General features: G+C 34.2%; 1 protein-coding gene and 1 pseudogene across 1 annotated transcript; one reads left to right on the forward strand and one right to left on the reverse strand.

Annotated features, from left to right (window-relative positions):
• Positions 1–9,633: 9,633 nt before the first annotated feature.
• Positions 9,634–15,105, reverse strand: LOC108326679 (probable mediator of RNA polymerase II transcription subunit 26b). Its single transcript, XM_017560291.2, has 9 exons — positions 13,826–15,105; positions 13,327–13,395; positions 13,125–13,207; positions 11,846–11,898; positions 11,634–11,758; positions 11,488–11,515; positions 11,081–11,373; positions 10,916–11,006; positions 9,634–10,218 (listed from the first exon to the last, which is right to left on the reverse strand). The coding sequence occupies exons 1-9, from the start codon at positions 14,294–14,296 to the stop codon at positions 10,094–10,096; spliced, it is 1,338 nt and encodes a 445-aa protein (XP_017415780.1). The 5' UTR covers positions 14,297–15,105; the 3' UTR covers positions 9,634–10,093.
• A 7,751-nt stretch (positions 15,106–22,856) lies between these two features.
• LOC108325602 (uncharacterized) lies at positions 22,857–25,117 on the forward strand (annotated as a pseudogene).
• Positions 25,118–26,621: the final 1,504 nt, after the last annotated feature.

Here is a 26,621-nt window from a genome sequence, read left to right on the forward strand (position 1 = left end):
TCAATTACTTCAAGAACATGTTACCCCTCAACAACATATTTGCATCATCATTGACAAAGGGGAGGGTATCCTATCAGCCTTAAGATCAGAAGAAGTTGGTTGGGAATAGGATGTTTGAACTCTGTTTATTGCAACAATCATGGTTTCTTGAACGAGGCTTACAAACACAGTACATGCTACAAGCAGGCCACCAATATCCAAAAGAATTCACTGACATTATTCGCAAAAATCAACAACAATCTACATTTTGTCATGTTCATTGGAACGATCGTGAAAATTCAGATTTTGATGTTCAGAAAATTTCAACACCCCACCAATATCGCCCACATTCAAGTTCGTTTAATGCTAGGCTAAATGAATGGTGGCGTGATTGTGGTCACTTCCAAGTTACTCGCCTCCCATGTCATCGTGTCATTGCGGTTTGTGCATATTCCCATATACCACTAACCCAATATATTGATCTAGTGTACAATCTTAACAACATTTACAAGGCATACGAAGTACAATTTCACCCCATCTGAAATGAAGATTATTGGTCTTGGTATACCGATATAAACTTCATACCAGATCCTCAAATGTGAAGTAAGGCATTCGAAAGACCAACTTCCAATATAATCTGTAACGAGATGGATCAATCCACCTCTGATCAACCAAAAAAATGCACTTACTACCGCAACGAAGGTCATCATAGGGAAACATGCCCATATCGTCAAATATTTTTTTGCTCCATCTTATTTTTTTGTAATCTTTTCATCAATTAATAAAATAGTATATTGTTTATAAAATTTCTTTTAAGGCTTTAATTTGTTTTTACACTAAATAATGTTCATTTAAATTTGTTTTCTCTCTAAAATAATCATGTAATCAACATTGTCAAACATATGTTCAAAAAGTATGCCAATGTCAAAAAAACTCTTTGTTTTAACACCAAAAGCCTCTTGTAATTGATTACAACGTGTTGAAGTCATGCAAGGGGCACAACTTCACTTTCTATAGACAAAAACTCTCTGGAAATCGATTACAGCAGGGTTGTAATCGATTACCAACAGTGTAAATGGGCAAAAACTCTCCGGTAATCGATTATAGCAGGGTTGTAATCGATTACCAGAGGGTTTTAAAGAGAAAACAAATTTAAATGATCATTAATTTAGTGTAAAAATAAATTAAAGCCTTAAAATAAATTTTATAAACAAAAAGGTAAGATTGAAAAAAATAATTATTGACGGTATAGGCATGTTCTCCTATGATGACCTTTGTTGTAGCAATAAGAGCATTTTTTTGGTTGATCGGATGTGGGTTGATCCATCTCGTTACGGATTCTATTGGTAGTTAGTCTCCCAGATGTCGTGCATCGCATTTGAGGATCTAGTATGAAGTTTGGACCGATATATGCAGACCAATAATCTTCATTTTGGATGGGGTGCAATCATACTTTGTATGCCTTGTAAATGTTGTTAAGATTATACATTAGATCAATATATTGGGTTAGTGGTATATGGGAACATACACAAACCGCAATGACATGATGACATGGGAGGCGAGTAGCTTGGAAGTGACCATAGTCACACCACCATTCATTTAGCCTGACATTAAACGAAATTGGATCTGGGCGATATTGGTGAGGTGTTGAAATTTCCTGAACATCAAATTCTGAATTTTCACGATCGTACCGATAAACATGTCAAAATGCATATTGTTGTTGATTTTTGCGAATAATGTCAGTGATTTCTTCTGGATATTGGTGGCCTGCTTGTAGCATGTACTATGCTTTTAAGCCTCGTTCAAGAAACCATGATTGTATCCTCTCAAATGTTGTTTTGATCAGAGCACAAATTGATACTGAATGTACTCCCTTTAGAATGGAGTTCATGCACTCAGCAAGATTAATAGTCATATGCTCATATCTTCTGCCCCCATCAAAAGCCTGAGACCATTTTTTCAATGGAATTTTATCTATCCAAGATACATGTTGGGGGAATTGGTCTCTCATTACAATAAGTTTTGTTGTCACAGTGGGTTGCTTCACCTCGTAAGATGTAAGCACGTAATAAAATAAAAATTTGAAGACTTTTGTGTAGAAAATTGAAAGTTTAGATTGGTAGTAAAATTTATTTAAGTGGTACCTAAATTGATGAATTGTCATTTCAGTTCATGATTCTTGAATTTGTTGTTGATTTTGGAGGCTAGATGATGTATTCAATAAACAGAGTTCAAACTATCCTTTTTTCTCAACCAACTTCTTTTGATCTTAAGGCTAATAGGATACTTTTCCCTCTCTTAGTGATGATGTAAATATTTTGTTGAGGGGTAACATGTTGTCGAAGTAATTGAAAGAACCATATCAATGCCTCCTTTGTCTCACCTTCTACAATAGCAAATGCCAATGGAAAAAGAATTTTGTTGCCATCTTGAGCGATTGCGGTGAGCAAAGTTCCATGATATTTTCCCGTTAGAAAAATTTCATCTACTTGGGGAATGGGTTTACAATATTTGAATCCTTTTATGAAAGGATCGAAAGACCGAAAAACTCTTTCTATAACATAGCAATCACCGTCAAGTTCTCCATCAATCTCCACTGGAGAACCAGTGCATTGCAAAATTGTACCATGATTTGCATCTTTGACCGCATGTAACCATCTAGGGAGATGGTTATAAGAATCTTCTCAGTCACCAAACTCCATAGCAAGAGCCTTTTGTTTGGCCATCCAAGCTTTTCTATATCACACAAAATATCTAAATCGATGTTTGATGTCTACAATCAAACTCTTGATGGGAATGGAAAGGTTTGTCCTCAGAATTTGATACGATGGCAAAAATGTGATTATTATTAGGATTTGTATCATCTTTAGATAGTATGGTTGAGAAACATGTATGTGGGTCGTCGATGTTTTTGATTTCCCAATGTTGACGAACTTTACTATAGCCCGCCCTCAAACGCCATTAGCAACCATTGTGGTATTCTAGACAACATACAACGTATATTTTAGACTTTGATTTAACAACGCTGAATTTATATCCGTTGTTGATGTGATATTGTTTGATTGCAAAAACTATCTCTTCCTTCGATTGGAATTGCATACGCTCGTGCAGTTTTGCAATGGCATGTTGAGATGATTGTGTGATTTGTTGGTCATCATTCTTTTCATCGCGAACTAAGTTATCCAACTCATTGTCTGAGCTAACTTTGTCAACATTATCTAATATCAAAGGTTCATCGCTGATGATTTGTGATGATGCTAATGCTCCGAAGTTCTAGGATGTCATTAGGAATATGGGTTTGAGAAAGGAAGTTGACGAGAATTTGCGAATGTAGAAAACAATTGCAAAGAAAAGTTGTAAAGAAGTATGGAATTTTTTATGTTTCAAAATATATATATATATATATATATATATATATATATATATATATATATATATATATATATATATATATATATATCATTCTGGTTAGGATTCTCAATGTGCACATGTCATTCTTTATTATATATGTTGCCAAAACATATAGCTAAACATATAGCCTAACAACATCATGGATTTACGTCAAGATTGAAAGCATGCAATTAGCTAAACATATAGTCTTGGAGGATGCAGTTAATTCACATTAGTATAGCATGTAATTCAAACTATAGTGTTCATGCACTCAGCAATGAAAAGACTATTTTATATTATTTAAATTATTATTGTTTTGAAATTAAATTTTATATACGAAATGAAATAAAAAGATTACAAGTAAAAAAAATAAATCGTTGTTATTAGTTATATATATTTTAGTTTAATTACAATATATTTAAAACATAATTAATTAATATTTTTTGAATTTATTTAATTATATTAATTTACTTATAAAAATAATTAAAAGTTTTTATTTTTAATAATATTAAAAAATTGAAATTATTAATTATATATAATATATATTATTTTAAATACATTTAAAAATATAAATTAATAATTAAAAATAATTTAAATTAATAAAAAAAATTGAAAATGTACAGGGTGCACGACTTCAACAGAAGAAATCATCCCCTACATTTTTACTTTTTTATTTTCTTATTAATTTAAATTATTTTAAATCAAAAAGAATGTTAATAATTAGTTATAATTAGTATAAAAGTATACTATAATTTAAAAATTAAACATAATTAGTTGTATGTAAAATTAAATAAATAAATAATTTTATTTTATAATTTAATGAAAATAAATTTTAAAATTATGAAAAAAACCTCATATGTACTTACCTACACCATAGCCTTCGCTACTCATTTGCATGCGTTTGCACCATTGTTTTTCCTTTGTTTTTTTCCTTTGAACCACATCATGCATTGACCAAAGACTATTGCACCTAACATTATTGATTCTTTCCATTCATCTCATCAATGACATCAATTGCATCACGTCAAGATGTGCCAGGGGAATCAATTCTCCCCTTCAATAAATGGTTGGAAGCATTTGTACACCATACCATCACATTATACGGTTTGTAAAGCAATTGTTTGTGGAGAATAAGTTCTTTCTCTTGTCTTTGTTGTAGTCCAAAGGTTGGTCTCTTTTATTTGTTTTACGTCGAAGTCCAAAGACAATGACATTGCGTAATGACTTACACACGTCATCTTCCATTAGATATGTCACTTCTACTACTTCAAGAGAAGCACATTGTGAAGGTCATTTTAGGAGGGCACTAAAAGAGTTCTTCGTCCTAGAAGACATGCAATATGGATTGTTAAACATGTGCACGAACTAGATGCATAGTCATCAATTTACTTGATGCAGCAAGGTTCGGACATATTTTAAATGTTTCAAATATGGAAATAAACCACCTGCTAGTGACCGCTTTGGTTGAAAGGTGGAGAATGGAGACACATACCTTCCACTTGCCCCTTGAGAAAACAACTATAACACTGGAAGACGTTACATTGCAAGTCGGCCTTCCGATTGAAAGCGAGGCTATCACTCGCATCAGTGGTCCACTAATATTTTACTGTCAAATATTATTGGGGGATGTTCCTTTAGAGACATATGTTAGAGGCAACAAAATTAAATTGTCATGGCTGAATAACAGATTTTGACAATTGCCTCATGATATCAATGATAATCACATTCAACAATACGCTGGAGCGTATATTTTGATGATAATTGGGAGCATATTAATGTCGAATACATCTACAAGTATGGTACATTTGATGTATCTCCGACTTTTAGCCAACTTACACAATATGTCGAACTACAATTGAGGATCTACAGTGTTGTCTTGCTTGTATCGTGCCCTTGATCATGATACAAGGGTTGATCAAGACAATATCGGAGGCTGCATGATATTGTTATAGTGTTAGGCATGGGAACGAATTACATGTATTTCTCCATAAATACATGAAGTCACGGATGAGTATATTGTTGTCGGTGCTATTTTTCCCTTAGCGAAAAGATGGTGTCAAACCACACAGTTAATATTCCACGACACCACTACCGTTCAAAAATTTCGTCAAAAATTTAACGACCTTCAACCGAGATAGGTAATCAAAATTTCCTTTCTGACAGTATCTTTTATATGTCAGGCAGTGTAATAAAAATATAACTATTCTAACCAATAATACCATTATTCCAAATCATCTGGACTCCCTATAAATGTGATGACATTCATCGGATGATTCAAGTGGAACTGCCCCTCACTTGTCGGATAGTAGTGCCTCTCATATGCTTTTCTATAGTAGAATATCAATAATCAGAACGTGTGATGCGTCAGTTTGGGTTTCGACATACCATCCCGTCAACCCCAATGAATCTAGATGATGTTCATAAAGAGGATATGAGACAACGAGCGGATTGGAATTAGCAACAACACCATCAACAATGGATTGCATTAAGGAATGACCGGCACTACCGTGTATTTAACGGGGTTCCATTCAACAAAAATGGTCATTTGTGCAATGATACAGAGTATATGCAATGGTATAAAAGTCATATCATCCGCTATGTTGCCCTGATTGAACAGTCATCTGATGAAGATGTACTAGAATATTTTCAATTTCCATTTAATAATATATGTTTTCTTCTCACAAACTAACTTAAACAATTTATTGAACAGTATGACATGGATCATGAACAACAATTTCCACCACCACCTGCATACCATGACCCGCACAGGTCATCTTATGATCACCTGCAGTATCCATCACCATATCCAAACTCCCAACAAAACATCTCACATACATCATCATATCCTCAAGTTGGAAGCTTTTACGGCTATTTTTCACCAACAACACCGTTCACTAGAGCTCCTTCAGCATTTAGTGGAGGTTCTTCAACATTTATTGCAGGTCCTACCTTCGTTAGTGGGGGTCCGTCAACTTTTGGTGCGAGTCCTTTGCATATATTTGGAACGTCCACAATGACTCCACCATCTGCATACCAAGGACGTTCTTTAAAACTTCCATCGACCGACCATGGATTTTCAACCGCAACAACAGTCCATTGAATTTGAACACAGTGATGAAGACACGCAGACTCCCCCATCACAACAACAAAGACGAGGGTAACGACAAAGAAGACAGCCAAGTTGTGATACTAGCGGACATATATAGGTAGTGAAAATATTAATCAATTGTATTTAATTATTTATTTTCTATAATCAATCAAATATATCAATATTCTAATTATATGAATATTAAGGCAGGCATGTCACTAAAGTTGCTTTGAATGAATGCACATCACACATTTCCACTATAAATAGAACCAAACATGTCATGTAGCCTCACAAGCTCAAAACATCACTTTTTCGTTCTTGTTATTTCCTCTAAACTCAATTCCCCATTCTCATTCATTTTCAAGTCATTCCACACGTCATCCCGAACACAACATGAACAACTACGATAGTGAATCACAATTCTGATCAAATTGTGCAGTCAACACCTCAATCAATCACAATTCTACATTCAATGAACTCCTAACTCAAATCAGTGAAATTGTCTAGTGTGGTGATCGTAAAGTTGTCACACATATTGATTATTGTCATGCAGTAAAGGTACGTAACAACCACCTCCTTCATGATACAGCTTAAATAACAAGACCTTCCTCTAAAACAAGAGTAACTACAACATGTGGTTCAGGCATCGAATACAGTTGTGGGAACATATTCAACCACAACCTTCACAGGAAGAACCACCTTAACATCCACAGGAAAGGAGAAATCCAACTAGGAATAGGCAGCGACCACATTGTGGAATTGGACACCATTATGGGGAATGATTAGTTAATTACTAATTTTAATGTTCGATGTAGTCATAATGTCAATCATGTTTCAGACTTTGTTATGCAAGACAATTATATTAAAATTAAAGAAAATGTTTCATTCACTGGTGTTAATCACTTCGTCCTTTTTTAAAGTTAATTATCGTGTCTTGGCTCAAAAAATGGAAAAATTGACCCGAAAAAGACCAAAAACTATCATGGGGAGTGTTGTTGTTCGAGTTGGGGAGTTACATTAAATTTTTTGTACAAATGACCCTCAGGCCCCTGGTAATTGATTACATGAACCCTGTAATCGATTACCAAGGGCCTAAGGATCATTTGTACATAAAGTTCAATGTCACTCCCCAATTGAAACAACAACAGTCCCCATGATAGTTTTTAATCTGTTTTGGGTCAATTTTTCCATTTTTTGAGATGGGTGAGTGAGTTCAATGTGAATGAGTGGTGTTTAAGTGCAATGATGGTCCTATTACCCATTTTTGCATTTTTCCATTTTTTGGACTTCACCTATCTTACTCCTATTACCCATATGGCCTTTTTTGTCCACATTGAAATGGAATAAGATGTTGTTCATGCACTCAAAATTGATGGTGTTCCCACATGAAATTGAACAGACAAAGACGACAACTTCAACGAGATAAAGGAGAGACCTTCAACCTTGAACGAGAGAAAGGACAGAGCTTGAATCCCAACACAGAGAGTGTGGAGAAAGAACAGGTTTTCTTTCGTGAGAGAGAAATGAGAGATAAAGGAAAGAGAAAGGACTGAGAATGATTTTAGGTTCGTAAAGAATCAAAAAATCTCTTTGTTTAACACTAAAACTTTCTAATAATCGATTGCAATCATGTTGTAATCGATTACTAGAGAGTTTTTGCCTATATAAGATGAGTCGTGTCCTCATCACGACTTCAGCAACAGGCACAATTTCACCAAGCTGTAATTGATTACAAGGTTTAGTAATCGATTACCAGTCCCTATAATCGCTTTTGGAGTGTACGACTTAACCTTTGATCACTGTGTTAAGTTGAAGTCGTACAGGGACTCGACTTCTCGTCTGACCCTCCACTGCCCAAATCTTACAAAATTTTGCCTAATTATGTAAATTCGTTATCGTTTTTGCCTACGTAAAAAAGAAAAAAAAAACGTAAATTCGTTAGAAACTAACATAAGAAGAGTTTGTAAAGGTTACCTGATCTGTGGCTTTGTGGCTCCGGTGTCCAAGATCCAGTTTCCTTTCGACGCTTGTGAATTAGCAGACTCACCCGTTTGCATTTAATTCACTCTGCTTTGAGCGTTAACACTTCGTGAAAGTTTCATTAACTGATCGATCTGTTGAGGGGCACAGGAATTAGAAACTTGATTCTTCCTACCATTGTTTTAAGGTGTCTTGATCTCCTTGCGAGAAGCGTTCTTTCAATTCTACCGTGGAGAAACTTTAGTTTGTTCTTGGAGAGAAGGGTTCGCTTCATCCCTTGCACCAAAAGTGATAGTTTCGTCCATCAAGAGGAGAAGTAACAAGCATCATGTCTGGGTTCTCTCCAGGGTGCAGGTAATATGGGCTTGACGGATTTTGTGTAGCATCGCTGGCTTCAATGGCCATGGTAGAACCAAGAAAGAAGCAAGAAAGAGGTGGGAAGAAAGGGAAAAATCATAGTAGGTGCAGCAGAACGGAAATGACCCGCTCTCATACCATATTATGGTTTATGGCTCGTCATAATGCAATAATAGGAATCTTGACCCATGTCAAAAGCTTCTAAACAGTGTTTGCAGGAAAAGAGAAGGGAGGAAAAGGACACCACGTGAATGATACATCCAAAAAAAATATTATTCACTAGTATCTATTATAAATATTGATGGGAGATTGAATTTATAGGTTTTAGTACCAAGATCTTGAATTTAATTTCTCTATCGCTGAAGATAGTCAAAATTATACGACGTAATTTTCAAGTTTTTAGTTCATTTTTTCTTTTTCTTTTTTTTTTCCTCCTTTTATGTTTGGTATCGTGAAATATTCAATTATGAGAACAACTCTCATAGTTTTATTCCACAAAGCATGATTTTTGTAATTTTATGGGCCTAAAATATAAAACTATGAAACTAATGCATGCATACTCTTTTTGCGTTTCATAATTTATAATCTAACTCTCTTTTTTGTTGCATAAATTTCATGAGATGTTTTTTAAGTTGAATTATACATTTAGGCTTTTATTTTAAGCGTAAAATTTCAACTATAATTGAGTTCAATTGATAAAGAAAGATAGAAAAGTTATGTTGCAGCATTTTCCTTGGTAATTCAGTCCACTATATCATGAGGCATCACACACTCTCACAGCATTTTCTTGCATCACACACTCTCACAGCATTTTCTTGCATCACACAGCATGCAACAAAGATTGAAAAGGGTTTTAATAACAAAATGATGATACTCAAATGCTATTGTTTATTCTCAAGAGCTCTTGAATCTGTGACAATGGAGCTGAAAAGTTGAGACCCCAAGGCAAGAGCTGATGAATGTTGTGTGACAAGAAAATTGTTCAAAAATTAAATGACCGATGATGAAGATGGAACCAATGGATACCCAATTTAGAACCACATCAACAATTAAGTGCTCAAGAATCCTCTTCCAAATCCAATCTTGGATCAACAAAATTCTATGTATATTCAATTCAACCTTTTTTAACTTGAAAAATGAAACAGTGACACAGAGGTTACTTCCCTTCCCATCAGAACAGCTCTCTATACAGGTAAGAATGGTGAACTCAATTATAGTTTTTGTATGGTCAAGAGATTATGAAGCTTCAATAGTGGATAGCAAAGGGAGTTCTTGTCCAGATTCTGGAAATTAACTGTTCTATCTTCGTCCATTACCCCATTGCCTCTTGTGATTTCCGGGTTTCAAATGCGGATTCCGGTGGCCAATACCTTGCTTTGGGAGGTCATGCAACTCCATAACCTGTACTGTCCTCTGCCTCTTAGCTGAAAATGAGAATCAAGAAGCAGTTTCATCACTATATTTAGTAATGAAATCAAGCTCTAAATTTTGGAAGGTTGATCTACCAAATCCTACATTTAAGGCTATACTATCACGAGTATATTAAGTGAAAGTTTGCTATTCTGTTTATGAAAGTTTGTACTCTTTCTTTTCAATCAATGAAAACCTTACTACATTATCAATATGGTAACAATATAGATTTTCTTCTGCTTTCTGAGATATTTTTCTTCTTTATAGATATCTGTCTTCGTTCTCCATGGTTAACATGGATGATTCCAAATCCAATCCCTCTTACTCCTCCCTTCATGTCATCCTCCTAACACCATACCTAAACCAACAATCCATCTGCCTCAATCTCTATTCAAGTTGAAAATTCTTGGCTCCTTGAAGCACTTTTTGGGTTTAGAAATTTCCAAAAGACACTGGTTATATATAAGTCTGTACACTTTCTTCTCAACCAATGTACCACTCTTAACAGCTAAAATTGTTGCCTTCACTCTTTGAGGTTATAAGTTTAAATCTTTTAAACAGTCTCACTAGGACTCTACCATGTTCCCTTCACTAGTGCTCACTAGGTTGCTTGATTTAACTTTATTATGAGTAAACTTCAAGAGATCTAGAATCTAAAAATTATACTTAGAAAGAAAAATAGACATAGAGTTTGGAAAAGAAAAGACAAACCATTTTCAACTTGTTGATACCGCTCCTGAAGTTTCCTCTTACTGGCTTCTAACTTCACTTGGACTGAAGCATCATCCGAACACCTGGGTTTCTGATAGACAAGAAATGAAATTCAAACAAAATTCAAATCCACAAACTTGATGACCCAAGAAAACTTTTCCTTACATCTAGCTGACGAACATGAGGATTTTTTGGGATAGTATTCTTCACTGTATTCTGTTGCACCTTCGGCTCAATAGAGCCTTTCTTCTGCATGGTTGATTTTGGTGGTCTGCCAGGACCAGAATCACTGATAACTGGTTTATTTGGCCTCACAGCAACCTCATTTTTCTTTGCTTGCTGACCCTTACCGTCCTTGGCAATAATGTTTGCCTCATTTGATGCTTGAGGTTTCCTCCTCAGGGATGGACTTCTTCCATGATCACGGTTTTTGATGAATTCCCCACTATGTCGAGGATCTGAAATAGCAACCCACAAGCATAATCATCAATCTAAGAAGTGGGGATTCAAATAAAGAACCGTAGAGAAAAAGCTAGCTAGATTAGCCTTAAGAAATTGTGAAGTCAACTCACTTCCATCGTCATCCATGCCATCAAAGAACTTTGCATCATCAAATTATGTGACATCCAACCAAGTGAAGTTGAAGTTAGATTCTAACTATCAAATATTGCAAGGCATTAATACAATAAAGGTAGAGGAAGGACATTGAAGTAAGTACCTGGGAGAGTTCCATAGAACCTGTTGGTGGGGCAAATAAAGCCCCTTCATCCATAGGAGGTGATGGAAGACCTTCTTCATCATCAATAACAGATGGATTTACTGAATCTGGAGTACCTTCTGAACCTATAAGTATGAATATATTTCAAAATTAGAAAGAAGAGAAGATTTTTATGGATCACTTCAACAACAAGGTAGATAAAATGTTTATACCTGCAATAGCTGTGGTAGCCTTGACCCAATCATCCACCATTTCCTTCCAGGCTCTACAATTCAATAACAATGTTTAGAATGTATAGCTTGTATCTCATGCAAAACTACTACACTAACATGAATAAAATATGTAATAGAAGACTTTTAACAACGTGAGATGTTTGAGCATACAGACTGATAAATTGAACTGAAATCAGTCATGAGTCATGCACCTACATTCAGATCTGCATCAAACATAACTAGAACAGTCTCCATGCTTAAGCACAGAAAAGAACCCAATAGTTTCCGTTTACCAACTCATTTTTTCATTAAAAAACAGAATGCAGAGAGAGAAAAAGAAGTGCACCTAAATTGCATACAATGCTAACATGTGAAATAACATGGTGGTTGGACACTTTTTATATTTGATAAGCATCACATTTGAGCGAATGAGACATGATTCACCAAGCAACCAGTAAAAGTGCAATTTCAGAACCCATAAAATGGGTGTCAATCTGGAATAGTGGCACGTAGAAACAAAATCTACAAAGCCTATATCAGGATGACATGAAACAAAAAAACAAAATTAAAAATTGTCATGACAAACAGTACAAACTCACTGTTTATACACATGATCACCATTTAACCAAGCAATGAGAAGATAATGAAATAAAAATAAATAAAAAATTCATCTGTGAGCCATAAGAACATAGTAATAAATTCAGAAAATGAAAGATGATGATGAAATTAATTGAAAGAGAACATAACAAAGTAGATAAAATTACCAATTTAATTAGGAAGCTTAGAGAAACTAGAAAGAATGAAACACTAGAAAATATTGGTCCTATAAAATGTGAAGGAACAAAAGTAAAAACAGAGGCAAGCTTAGAAATTGCAATTTTATCCAAATAAAAAAATTAATAACATTGTTTTGGGGGTTAAAATGGGTTTTATTGAAGCTGATATTTTTGTTATATTGATGTAACAATGGCCATAATGGAAAATCCCTCCACTATTTGAATCCCCTAGCGGCCAAAGGCCACTCTACAATAATGCGCCATTTACTACTATTCATGCCAGTGAGATGAATGGATTAGAAAAACAATAGTGAATGAACTCATTGACCTTTACTAAAGTTCACAAATAATATCACAAAGAGTAACAAACCACTAATTGGCAAGGAAGGAAACTATTTACAAACATCAATCAATCCATGTAGAAGATAAAAAACCATTTATCATTTATAGATCCTGAGGATATACACATGAAACACAACTATCAAAGAAAAACCAATTCATACTCGATAAGAGTCCGCGCTAGTAGACAAATGTCACTTGATCCATGCTTTCGAAGAGGATTGACAGCCTTTCCAATCTCAGTTGCCTGGCAAAATTAATTTTTCAGACAACGGGAGGAGAAAAACACATCTGCAAGCCAAACAGCAGGAAAGAAAAATGGCAGTCTTAATGAATGAGCAAGTGAAGTGATGACTCAAATCAAACCTTCAAAAGATCCACTGTGAGTTCCATCAGCTGAAGCCTCCTCAATGAATCAAACAAAACTGAATCAGACTGTTACAACATGAAATATAAAACCATGAATCAGGGGACCGCAGGACACAAAACAATTTAGTCTTTCATGTAAGAACTCCACTCCCATCCAATAAAACCCTTTACATTCTAAGACTAGACTTTTAGAAAACGGTCACTGTGGTTGCAGCAAGACCATTCACATGATGGCAGTCACATTAGCAAGGCTTATCGAACATCAAAAGTTGCAATGACCATAATTTAAAACCTTATTCTATAAATATAACTAACCACAACCCTTCTCAGAAGTAAGAGAAACTTATTCTTCATTAAAACTCAAAAACAAAAACCAAATTGCAACACAAAGAAGCAACTATTGATGCAGAAGTAAACAAAAAAGGTAGGGGTGGAGTTGGTAGAGAGGTAATCTGGCACATAAAAACCAAACATTGCGCTAAAATAAATACCGTACCTCTTCTTCACAGTTAAGCAAAACATCCTTGATCCTGAATACCTCTTCAACATATTGTGACTCTTCTTCAATCTCATCAGTCAACGCCTCAGCTTCCCCATAGCTGTAATTGCTAGCTCGGTTCGTGTTCATCACTCCAGGATCATCAACGCTGGCGCTATTGACCTTGCTCTCTTTACTTGCGCCTGCTTCAGACTCAAACTCAGCACCGGCCCTTTCAAAGCCATTCTTACAACCACCACCATCATCATCCACTGGGACAGACAATTCCACCCGCTCACACCCCAAACATCGACTCAGTCTGCAAGAAAACAACCTCTCTGCAATCCCATCCCTCCTCATCCTGAACTCCTCGGGGCAATCAGAAGCAGCCACCATGATCGCATGGTCAATGATGCCAAATATGTCAGAGTTCGCAGCTCCAAAGTAATTCCTCCAGTAATCAAGTGACTCTTTATTCATTCTCAACATCAAAAACCCAAAAGCCACAACCCCGGATCAATAGATCGAGGGAAAACCAAATCCACCAACCACCCACAAATCAAAATCCAATTTTTTTAATGCCAATTGCCACTGATCAATGAAAAACAACAAGGGCCTCGATGCAACCTAGAAAAGCACTAGATTGTTGTCCTTCCCCTTGTCAGAAAACGGATTAAAAGGGTTCAATTTGGGTGGTCGACAGTCGATACCCAAAGCTAAAAGCTACGTTTTTTTTTCTCTTTCTATTTTTTTGTTTAAGAAAATAATATTTTTGGTGTTGCGTTGAGGCAAAGGTTGGGTTTTGATTCGGGTCTAGGCAATGGATAAACGTTGGATTAAGAGGGGATGGAGGTTCACGGTAACACCACAAAATCAGAAACAGACACACAAGTCTAACTTTTATTATTAATATTATATCAACAAACGTCGCATGTTGTTGTTGTTTCAGATTCTGGCGTTAAAGTAAAAACCTCCTCCAAGAGAGAAACACCACCTTGGCCTGGTTTTTCTCGAAGGTAAAACAGAAAAAAAAATTATAAAATCTTACGAAAAATGGATGGTATTCACTGACGAAAAATTTGGAGCACAAAAACAATACAGAAGTTTCAGTAGATTCTCTGTCTACTTAATGAAACTTCTGTGCATATGTAATGTAGAGTTCTTCTGTTTCTGTTTCGACAAGCTAACAACTAAGTGATGCAAGAATGGTAGAGGAAAAATAGTTCAGAAAAAACGCAAATGGGGTTCTCCCAAACAGTCCCATTGAAAAGACAAAAGATGGTTTGTTGTGGGTGTTTTTTTGTGAGGGTTCTGAATTTTGGTGATATTAGCCTTTTTGAGTTGACAAAAAAAAATTGTGGCTACAAAAATACGAGGAAAAAAATTGAGAATTTCAGAGGAAATGTTTCACTGTCTCTCTACATTTTTTTCTTAAAAAGTTATACAAATATTTCTAAAAATTGATTTTCCAAATAAACCTGGGAGATCATTTTTTTTTCTTCTAAATTCGATTTCTTATCTTCAATTTCCCCATCCAGCACTAGAAAACGGGTCAAAATTCTGTTCTTGAATAAACATTTTATAATTTGGGTTGAGAAATGGTCTTATAGGAATACTTTCTTACCTTCTAATTCACTGTTGATATTGGAAAAATTGATCGAAATTCTACTATTTCAAAATTGAATTCTATTTTATTCACTTTTTCATTTAAGGTTTATTGGTTTTAAGTTTAATTTGAGAAAAGCTATTGGTTAATTTATTTAATAATTAATATATTTAATGTAACTTTAAAAAAATGGTGTGTAAAAGTAATTAATTAACGTAAAAAAAATATTTGTTTAATAAGAATTAAGAGTTTATAATTAATGATTAATTATATTTAATTATAAATTTTGAATACGATTTAAAATATTATAAAATACAGCTATCAGTAATAATAATATTAATAATTAATAATTATTTTAAAATTGTGCCAACATAGAAATAATAAAAATATATATGGTTAACTTTTAAAATATTATTTAAATTATTATGTAGTGAATTGTAAAGTTGAGAATAATGACTAATTTAAATTACACTTTATGCCAGTCTTAGTATGAAATTTAAAATGTTAGCTAAAATTATAATAAAGCAAATTATAAAGTTGAAATTATTGACTTAAATGTTTGTTGAATATTATTAATTGATATTAGTGATTTAAGTATATACTGATAAGAATTTAAATTAAATTATTAATTTTATTATTAGATTAATTAATAATATTTTTAATAATTTATATAAAATACCATAATAGTAAATTTATAATTATTAATATAAAAATTTGATAATTCATTCATATTAATAAATTAAAGTTTTAACGAAATATGTGAAGAAGAAAAGTTGTTGTTGTTTTTAAGTTAAAATGTTCTCAATTTTAATGGGTTTGTGTAGTTTTTGCGTCATTTATTTTAATAGTTTCATTTAAAGGTAAATATTCGATATTATTAATGTTAGAGATATTGTGTAGAAATTAGTAAAAAGAAAAAAAATGTATTGATGATATAATTAAAATCATGATACACGTAATATAGTTTAGTATTTATTTAATGATTTAAAGTTGAAGTTAAAAAATTGTTGAGAAGCTTGTATTTAGTGACATTAATATTTTTTATGATTTTTTTCTAAATATACATTTTTATTTTTTTTATACTTGATTTTAGGCGAAATTTTTATGATCTCCATATTTTAGGAATTAGATACAAAATGGGCTGTGTGTATGGCGATTAATAGTATTTGTTCCTTAATTATTCTTGTGATATGTTATAAAGCTTGAATACTTATTTGAGTTTCTAGATATTATTATTGTATATGTTTGAATTGGATTATGTGTACTGTATGGAGTAAGTATACATGAAAGTGAATTCAAGGTTTATCTAAACTTCTCACACTCATACCATGATTCATTTATTTTGATTATGAAAATTTTCAGCTTGCTACACCTCTATCAATTTATGATTTCCTCTATTTAAATATTGTGTTGGATATATCAAATTCAAGCTCTATATGAGTGTTTATCTTTCATTATATATCTCTAATGATTTGGTAGCTACTTTGTAATATACATCTTTAATTGGGTGAAAAATTTATTATATTATATGTATGCAGCCTTCACCAAGAAAGAAATTGCAAGGTTTCTAGTCTTTTTCACCATATATATTCACTCAATCATATTGATTGTCATGTATCTCTTATTAGCAATGTTTAGTGGAGAGTGGAGAGAATCTTGAACTCTCCAATTATATATATATATATATATATATATATATATATATATATATATATATATATATATATATATATATATATATATATATACAATTTAAAATATTTTTTTAAAAAACTTTAATATATTTTATATATTTGACGACTTAAAAATTTGTATACATTTATATAAAAAATTTGACTTTTCTAAAATATTTGTTAAAGATCTGTCACTATCCTTAATGTAGTCTATTATCTTATACAAGTATCCACTTGATCATGGAATGTGTTCAATCATTTGTTGCTTCCTCATTTTCAACATTTACTATGTTGTAACAGAAATAAAATCATTCCATATGTTGTGCAACAAAAATATTAAACTTACCCATATTAGAAATATCTTTTGAGTTATGTATTCTTAAGTATCCTATAATATATCAAATGCAATCCAATTGATCGAATTTTATTTGGTCCAAACACTACACTCCCATGAGTATGCATTTCGTATAAAATTGTGGTGATTTGTTTAGAGATATCCTTATTAAAACATAGATTATTAATTCATGTAATTTTTGGGTGGAGATTAAACACAATAAAATATTTGAAAAAAAATAATATTAAGAGTTAGCAACAACCCAAAAGAAAAAACTTAAAAGATTTGAAAAATTAAAAAGCAAAATAATTTGTAAAATTTTAAGAAGATTCTAGAATGTTTTAGAAGTTTGTAGAAATGTATACAATTGTCATGAACCTAATAGAAAGATGAATAGAAATAGAAGATACATAAATTTAATTAACTACGAATTTAGGTACTTAAAAACAAGTTTATGCACCTAATTAATGTTATAAATGTCAGGAGCGGCTGCAGCGGAATGGTTAGCGTGGAATAACAAACCAAGAGGGTTTTTAATACAAACGTGTGCCTTTTAATTTCTACTCAAATAAACTTACTTAGCAATTAATAAAGACAAATAAAGCAAGAGTAAGGTTGAGAGAAAATTGCACAGATGATTTTATCCTGGTTCGGATCTTACCAATCCTACGTCCAGTCGCTTATCTCAAAACAAGATAAACAATTCACTAATCACAAAACAATTACAAACTACAATCACAAAGATACAATTTGTAAGAGTTTAGAAAACACCTCTCTTGATACCACAAGAGATGAAACTACACCTCCTTTGAGTCTTCACAAAGGATGAACACCTCCTCCGAATACTTCACGAAGGATGAACACCTCCTCCGAATACTTCACGAAGGATGATTCTCTTCCAAACACCTCCTTAGACACACCAAGGATGAACCGACTATTTCCTCTGTCACCGTAGCAGCACTTCACCAGCTCCACAGACAAGAGTTTCACAAGCCGAACAAGAACACACAAGTCTCAAGAATTTCTGAGTATTTTGAGCACAAGGGAAGAGTTTCTGTGTCTCTAGTTTCTTGAGAGGAAATGAGAGTCTATTTATAGACTCATCCAAAGGCTCTTCCATTTACTAAAAGACAAACTTAACGGCTACTTTGTCCAACGGCCATAAACGGCTACTTTGTCCAACGGTCATAAACGGCTAGTTTGTCCAACGGTCATAAACGGCTAGTTTCTTCAATAGTCATAAACGGCTAGTTTCTTCAACGACTAGTTTCTCCCACGTCCGTGTTAAGTGCGATACTCTTACCGTTAACCGTCACTATTCACGTGAATAGTGTTACTATTCATGTGAATAATACTATAGTGTTTTGTTGCAATGATTTACTATAGTAATTTTACAAAACACTTTTCTTTTCCTTATCTAAGTCCTATACACATTTCTAAGAGTATTACAAAAGCTTTCCATCACAATACAAATCTTCAAATCATTTTGATTCTTGATTGGTCTTGACTTGATTTGGACATCATCAAAACTTCATCTTCATCATTTTGCTAACAATAAAGGTTGTAACTTTCATGATATGTCCCCCATCACATGTGTCACTTCTTGCAAGGGGTCTTTATAGCATTCCTTTATTCATTTTAAAAGCATAAAATAGATTATTCTCGTTTGTTAAAATTAAAATGGAGAGGGAAAATAATTATCATTTAAAAATTAGAATATATATATATATATATAACAAAATTATCAACAATAAAATTTTAAAAATTATTTAAATTAACTTTTATAATTATAATTATAATTATTATTATTATTTTTGTTTAAACCCTAATTTGGTCCTCATATTTGTGTGTCAATCTCAAGTGAGTCATCGTGTTTTTTTCGGTCTCAATCAGGTCTTTATACTTGTTAAAATGAGTCAATTAAGCCTTCTTCGTTAATTTATCAGTAACGTCGTTTGCATTTGATTACATGGTGCACAGATAATGAGCTTAGTTTAAAATATTTAAATATATGGATAATAGTTTTATGAAAAAAATTTATACGTGGCAGGAAATGAGGGAAGTAGTGATTTTGAGTGGCTTTTTATTTTAAGTTAAACAGAAAAACTGAAATGGGAATTAGGGATTTCATGAGTTAGGGATTTTGCTGTGGTGAGTGAGTGTGAGAATTAGGGTTGGGTCGACTTTGCGAAGACGAAGACAATCACGTGGTGGTGGAGGAACGGAATTGAAAGTGGAGGCCAGTTAAGGTTAGTATTCTATGTTTTTCGCTTTTGGCCTTTACGAATATGTAGTTATTTTGCTTTGTTTATGCTTTGTTGTGGTCCCAAATTTGTTGCGCTGTGGTCCCGATAGTGCTATGTTTTTGCGTTTAGGTTATAGTTGATTTGGTACTGTTATTTTGTAATGTGTCCCGAGATTGGTATGGGTTATGGATCCCAAGATTGGTATGTCACTGTTTGTTGAAAGGTGTAGAGTGTTGTGGTCCCAAAAGTGCCTTTATGAATTGTTTAGAAGTTGTGTTCAACTTTTCTGTCTGAGTGTTTTCTTAGTGGGGATGTTAGTTTGTTCCCCTGTCTCGTTGATGTCTGACTGTTTGCTTAGTTAGTAAAAAGCGAGAAATAATAATGTTCCCCCCCCCCCTAATGTACAGGTGTTAAAAGCTTGTGGTTGAATTATAATATTGCATGGCTGAACATATTAAAGTTGTGGTCCATCATTGTGGGCATTTTGTTAGTGATGAGAATGGACATTTAAAATTTGATGGCAAGATAGCAGAATAGTCTTGTGATCTAGACCTGTGGTGCTATTTTGGAATATTAGCTTCAGTGAAAGACTTAGGTTATATAGACATAAAAGAACTTTGGTACAGTTTAGGAGGTTAGTCAGTGGTGCTAGATAGGTTAGAATTATTGACTGATGATAGGGGTGTTATGCATATGCTGAATATAGCAAGGTTAAATGATGAAGTTCATTTGTACGTGGTTCATAATACCATGGAACCATAGATAATATAAATGATTGATTGGGTTGATGGTGATGGGGTTGATGGTGATGTTAATGATGAAGTTGATGTTGCAAGAGAAGTGAAGGGTGAGCCTGAGGGTGAGGTTGAGGGTGAGGTTGAGGGTGAGGCTGAGGTTTAGCCTGAAGTTGGAACAGAAATGGAGGAGGGTCACTGTGAGGATGAGGTTGAGGGTGAAACTAAGGTTCAGCCTGAAGTTGGAATAGAAATGGAGGAGGGTCACTCTGAGGATGAGGTTGAGGATGAGGGTGAAGTTGCTAAACAGATTGAGCATGTGGAGGATGGTGAAGTACATCATGTAGAGGAGGTTGAGGTACATGATGTCAATGATTTTGAGCTGGAAGATGTAGAAGAAGATGAGATTGAAGATGATCATGTGGCTGAGGATGAGGGTGAGGATGACGCTGGAGATGATGGTTAGCATGAAGAGGCTGGAGATGATGGTGAGGATGAGTCTGTGAGAGAAGATGGTCAGGATAAATGTAGACGCATTTAAATACTTGATTGTAATTCCACCTAGGAATGTAATCACTTTTCTCCAAACCTTATTGTGCTTTAACTGTTATATTTGCTTTGACAGTTTTATTTACTGACATTTTAATCTTCCGGGTTTTGGTCAAGATCTAGATTCAGTCCTAGATCACAATCAGACACTCTTGTGAACAACATGTGTGAGGGGTTCAGCAGTGTGCTAGTTAATAGTAGGTGTAAGCCATTTATCAATATGTTAGAAAACATTAGGGTTTACATCATAAAGAGATGGGCTACGAACAGGACAAAAATGGGTTTGTATCAAGGTTCTGTGTGCTCTAAGGTTCTCAACAGATTTGAAAAGCAGTCATGGTTAACCAGATATTGGTTACCAAGGTAACTTCATACCCACATTTAATTTCTGCTCATCATTAAGAGCATGTTGCTAACTGTGTTGTCATTTTTGTGCTCATGACAGATGGTCATCACATCAATTATTTGAAGTCTTACACATTTCACAATTTGGGGAGCAATTTGTTGTCAATATTGAAAACAAGGACTGCAGTTGTAAAAAGTGGTTAATAACTGGAATTCCTTGCACTCACGCAATAACCGCAATGAAATTCTTGAATTTAAATGCAGAAGACTACATTGGCCATTGGTTTATGAAGTCAACTTATGAAGAGACTTACAACACCATCATTTATCCTATTAATGGTCAACTTGTCTGGGACATAACTTCATATCCAGATGTATTACCCCCAAAGAAGAGGACAATGCGAGGAAGACCCAAGAAGAAACGAAGACTAGAGCCTTGGGACTTGAAGAAGAATGACATTGAATTAAGAAAGGGTGGCAACAAAAAAACTTGTGTTGTTTGCAAACAACTTGGACACAACAAAAAATCATGTCCTCAACGACCTACAACACAATATATGCCTCCACCAGATGTGTCTGCTGACCAACCTACTCAACAAACACAACTCATAATCCCTCCACCAAGAGATGTGCCTATTTCTCAAGAGTCAGCTGAATGTCCTTGTGATGAATGAAGTCATATTTAATCTTAACTGTGATGAAGGACCAATGTATTATCATTTTTTTTTGTGTAATGTGTATTGCTCAAGACATATTTAGTGATGAAGACAATGTAGTATAACTTTTGTTTTGGTGTATGTGTACTTCATGAAGACATATTTGGTGTAATTTGTATTGATGAAGTAATATCAGGTTTATTTTCTTATGTTATTGACTGAGTAAGATTGATGAAGTAATATCAGGTTCATTTTCTTATGTTGTTGACTGAGTAAGATTGATGAAGTAATATCAGGTTTCTTTTCTTATGTTATTGACTGAGTAAGATTGATAACCTAATATCAGGTTTCTTTTCTTATTTTAATATCAGATTTGTTTTGTTATCTTAGGCACTGAGTAAGACAAAGTTGTTATCAGGTTGTTTTCTTAAATGATAATGAAGTCCACTTTTTATTCATGTCGTTATCATATGTTTATGATGTTTAACAAAGTTTCTTTCTAATGTTACCTTTGCATTTCCTTTAACAACTACAATCCATATGAAATTTCATTAATCAAATAAGACAATATTAAACATCATTACAAGTCAACTTTATATTTAAAACAGACAACAACATTCCAAACATCCTTCCAAAGATCAAATTACATTCATATAAATCTACTTTCATCATACTTTCATCAACCTAGTTTCATCAACATTGATATCACAATTACATTACAAACACATGTAACAAACCCGATTGAGACCGAAAAAAACACGATGACCCACTTGAGATTGACACACAAATATGAGGACCAAATGAGGGTTTAAACCTATTATTTTTTATTATTATTAAAAAATAGATTTAAACCCTCGGATGATCCTCATATTTGTATGGGAATCTCAGTTGGGTCCTCATATTTGAAACTATCTCAATTAGATCATAATATTTGTAAAATTGAGCCAATTTTACCCTATCTGTTAAGTTGTCCCAAACGATGTTAACTTGAACTGAACTGTATTTTCTTTTATGGTGTGGTATTGTGCATTAAATTGAACGAGTGTTGTGCTATGCTTCTTCTTCCCTCCAACCAATAATCACCTTTCACCTCTTCCACTCCTCCACCCAATTGAACCGAACGATTCAACCGAAGTTTGCAAGTTACAACTTTTTCTTTCAATTCTAAATTCTAACACAACATAATCCATTATCTTAGTCAACACAATGAGCAACCCAACCCTTATAGGTCCACCTGAACTCTACATCGCCGAACCCACCGCAACCCTCGCCCAAACAATCCCCGACCCAGCTTCAATCCCAACAGTTACATGCACCACTCCAAGTGACCCCTTCATGAACCTAATGGTGTCCGCATTCAACACCACATCAACCCCAAACATGACCTTAATGGAAAATTTATCCCCAACATTTCTTACCACGGGGAACCCATGTCTGGACTTCTTCTTCCACGTGGTTCCTGACACCCCACCAGCGACCTTCCTCCAAAGACTCAAACTTGTGTGAGCCCTCACTTCATTGCCACCACCCCAAAACCCTCGCTGCTAACATTCCCTCCCTGACTGACTTTGGATACTTCAAGGACCTCCCAAAAATCCTTTACCTCCTTCTAGAAGGTTCCGATGCCCGCGAAATTCAAAAACGAGAGTGATGCAAGGAAAAACTGCGGTGCAAGGCAAAACAGCGGATGATCAACAGAAGAAAAAAGCGTAGGACTACTAAGACGCAAAAGGGGAAAAGGGAGGCTTTGAATGAAACAGTCGACGCGGCGAAGGACAAAACTGAGTCTTCCGAGAAAGAACTTTCACATGTTGCCAGAGAAGAGAAAAGGAAGGCATTGGCGAAGAAGCTCGGTTATCGTTATACAAGCGACCCAGATTTTCGATTCCTTCATGATTGCGTCTCTGATCATTTTGCCGAGTGTTTGAGGAAGGATCTCGAGTTTTTGAAATCTGGGTCGGTGACGAAAATCAGTCTTGCCGCAAAATGGTGTCCCTCTGTGGACTATCTTTCGATCGACAAGCTTTGTTGTGTGAAACAATTGCGAAAAGGGTTTTTCCTCGTGAGGAATATAATGAGTACGAGGGGGTTGAGGAGGCGCATTATGCTTATAGAGTTCGCGATCGGTTGAGGAAGGAGGTGTTGGTGCCTTTGAGGAAGGTGTTGGAGTTGCCTGAGGTGTTCATAGGGGACAATCGTTGGGATTTGATTCCTTACAATAGGGTTGCTTCTGTGGCTATGGAATTTTATAAAGATAAGTTTTTGAAGCATGACAAGGAGAGGTTTAAGGCTTACTTGAAGGATGTGGAGTCAGGGAAGAGTACTATTGTTGTCGGTGCTTCGCTTCCCCATCGGATCATAAGGTCATTGGATAATGGGGATTGTGAGGATGTGACTGAGTTGCAGTGGAAGAGGGTGGTTGATGATTTGAAGAAGAAAGGGATGATGAAAAGTTGTTTGGTTGTTTGTGATGTGTCTGGGAGTATGGACGGGTTGCCCATGGAGGTGTGTGTGGCATTAGGGTTGTTGGTGTCTGAGTTGTGTGAAGAGCCTTGGAAGGGGAAGGTTGTGACTTTTTTCTAATGACCTTAAACTCCATTTGATTAAAGGGGATGATCTCAAGTCCAAGAAGGAGTTTGTGAAGAACATGGATGCGGGCTGGAACACTGATTTTCAGAAGGTGTTTGATCTGATCTTGGAGGTGGCTGTGAGCGGGAATCTGAAACCGGATCAGATGATAAGTTGTTTGTGTTTAGTGACATGGAGTTTGATCAAGCCTCAACAAACCCTTGGGAGACTGATTACCAAGCAATCACTAGGAAGTTTGGAAGAAAGGGTTTGGCGATGTGGTGCCTCAGATGATTTTTTGGAATCTGAGAGACTCTAAGGCCACCCCAATGCCAGGAACTCAGAAAGCAGTGGCATTGCCCTGTGGGTTTTCTAAGAATTTGCTCGCATTGTTATTGGACAAGGAGGGAGCTAAACTCCGTAGAATCCTTCATTTCTCTACTCTCTTTCTTTATGTTGCCTTCTCAGTCTTTTACAATGCTGTCTTTGGACAAACATTCTCACGCAGGAGAAGAGGAGTTCGACAAACGCCGCAGCGGCGTTTTTTAGTTTGAGAGGGAAAAAAAGGTATGTAGGTGTGTGTCTGGGGAGTGAGAAGGAAGCACCTTGGACGGAAGAGCGAAAGAGGTGAGAGGTGATAGGGAAGAAGAAACATTATCGCTAAGTGGATCTGATGATTTTAAAATACATCACTCATTTAATTTAATGTATAATGCCACACTATAAAAAAAATACACTTCAGTTCAAGTTAACCGGTGTTTGGGACAACTTAACGAATAGAATAAAATTGACTCAATTTTACAAATATTATGACTCAATTGAGAGAGTTTCAAATATGAGAACTCAATTGAGATTCTCATACGAGGACCATGCGAGGGTTTAAACCTAAAAAATAAACACACATTCATATGATATATGTGCTTTCATTGGTAAGAGTTTCCCTGTTTAGGTGTACACAATATTTTTTTCAATATTACGTCTAAGTTTTCATTTCAAGTAATTGTTTTTAAAATTTTAATTTTTCTTACCCTTTTTTTAAATTTAATTATTTTTTAAAATTAAAATAATGTTTTATAATAAAAAATTATCTACTAAATAAATAAAATTATTTACAACTGTGAAAAATATCTATATTTATTTTTATAATCATAAGTGAACACACATCCTATATTATATTACATATAAGAGAGGTTTTCCTTTGGTACACATGTTTTTTCTCTTCTTAGTTTTAGTTTACGTATTCTCTTTCTAATTTTACTCTTTAAGTATTTTTTTTAATTAAAATGATTGTTTTACAAATTTTATGCTTTTTTTTAATTTAACTATTTCTTTTTAATTTGACCATTTTTTTAAAATTTGGTTATTTTTTGAATCAAAATAACTATTTATAATTTAAAAATTATTTAAAAACAATTACCCATAATAAAATTGTATTAAATTTATTTATCACAAATAAGTGAGATTCCTTCTTGTGTACATTTTGTTTCCAATTAAGTATTATTTTAAAATTTAAATAATTATTTTATCTATTTTACTCAATGATCTTTTGAATTTAACTTTGTTTATTTAATTTGATTTTTTTTTTCTAAATCTAACTATTTTTTAAATTTAATTTTTGTTTATCATATAGCGCAAGTGTTTCTATATATATATATATATATATATATATATATATATATATATATATATATATATATATATATATATTGATTTCTATTTTTATTAATTATTTTAAAATGGTTATTAGTTTTTTGGATTTTAAAGTGGTTTTGATTTTTTTAATTTTTGTTTAATTTAGTCTTTTTTTCGTGCAGAATATAAATCGTTAACGACATAATATCCACATAGTGAATGACGTGGCTATCACATCATCTTATCTTCTTCCCAACATCCTTAACTTCATCGTCACTGCATAATTGGTCACCAAATTCTCCCTCCCCCCCCCCCCCCCCCCCCTCCCACACTATGTTGCTACATCGCACCGTCATCTTCTTCCTCATACTACATCCTTGTACTACTATCGTGAGACAGTCAGCATCTTCTTCAAACAAGCCGCAAATCACAGATCTGCAACCTCAAAAGCAACTTGGAAAAAACCCTAAC

This window comes from Vigna angularis, chromosome 3 (assembly GCF_016808095.1).
Source record: "Vigna angularis cultivar LongXiaoDou No.4 chromosome 3, ASM1680809v1, whole genome shotgun sequence".
Taxonomy (NCBI): Eukaryota; Viridiplantae; Streptophyta; class Magnoliopsida; order Fabales; family Fabaceae; genus Vigna; species Vigna angularis.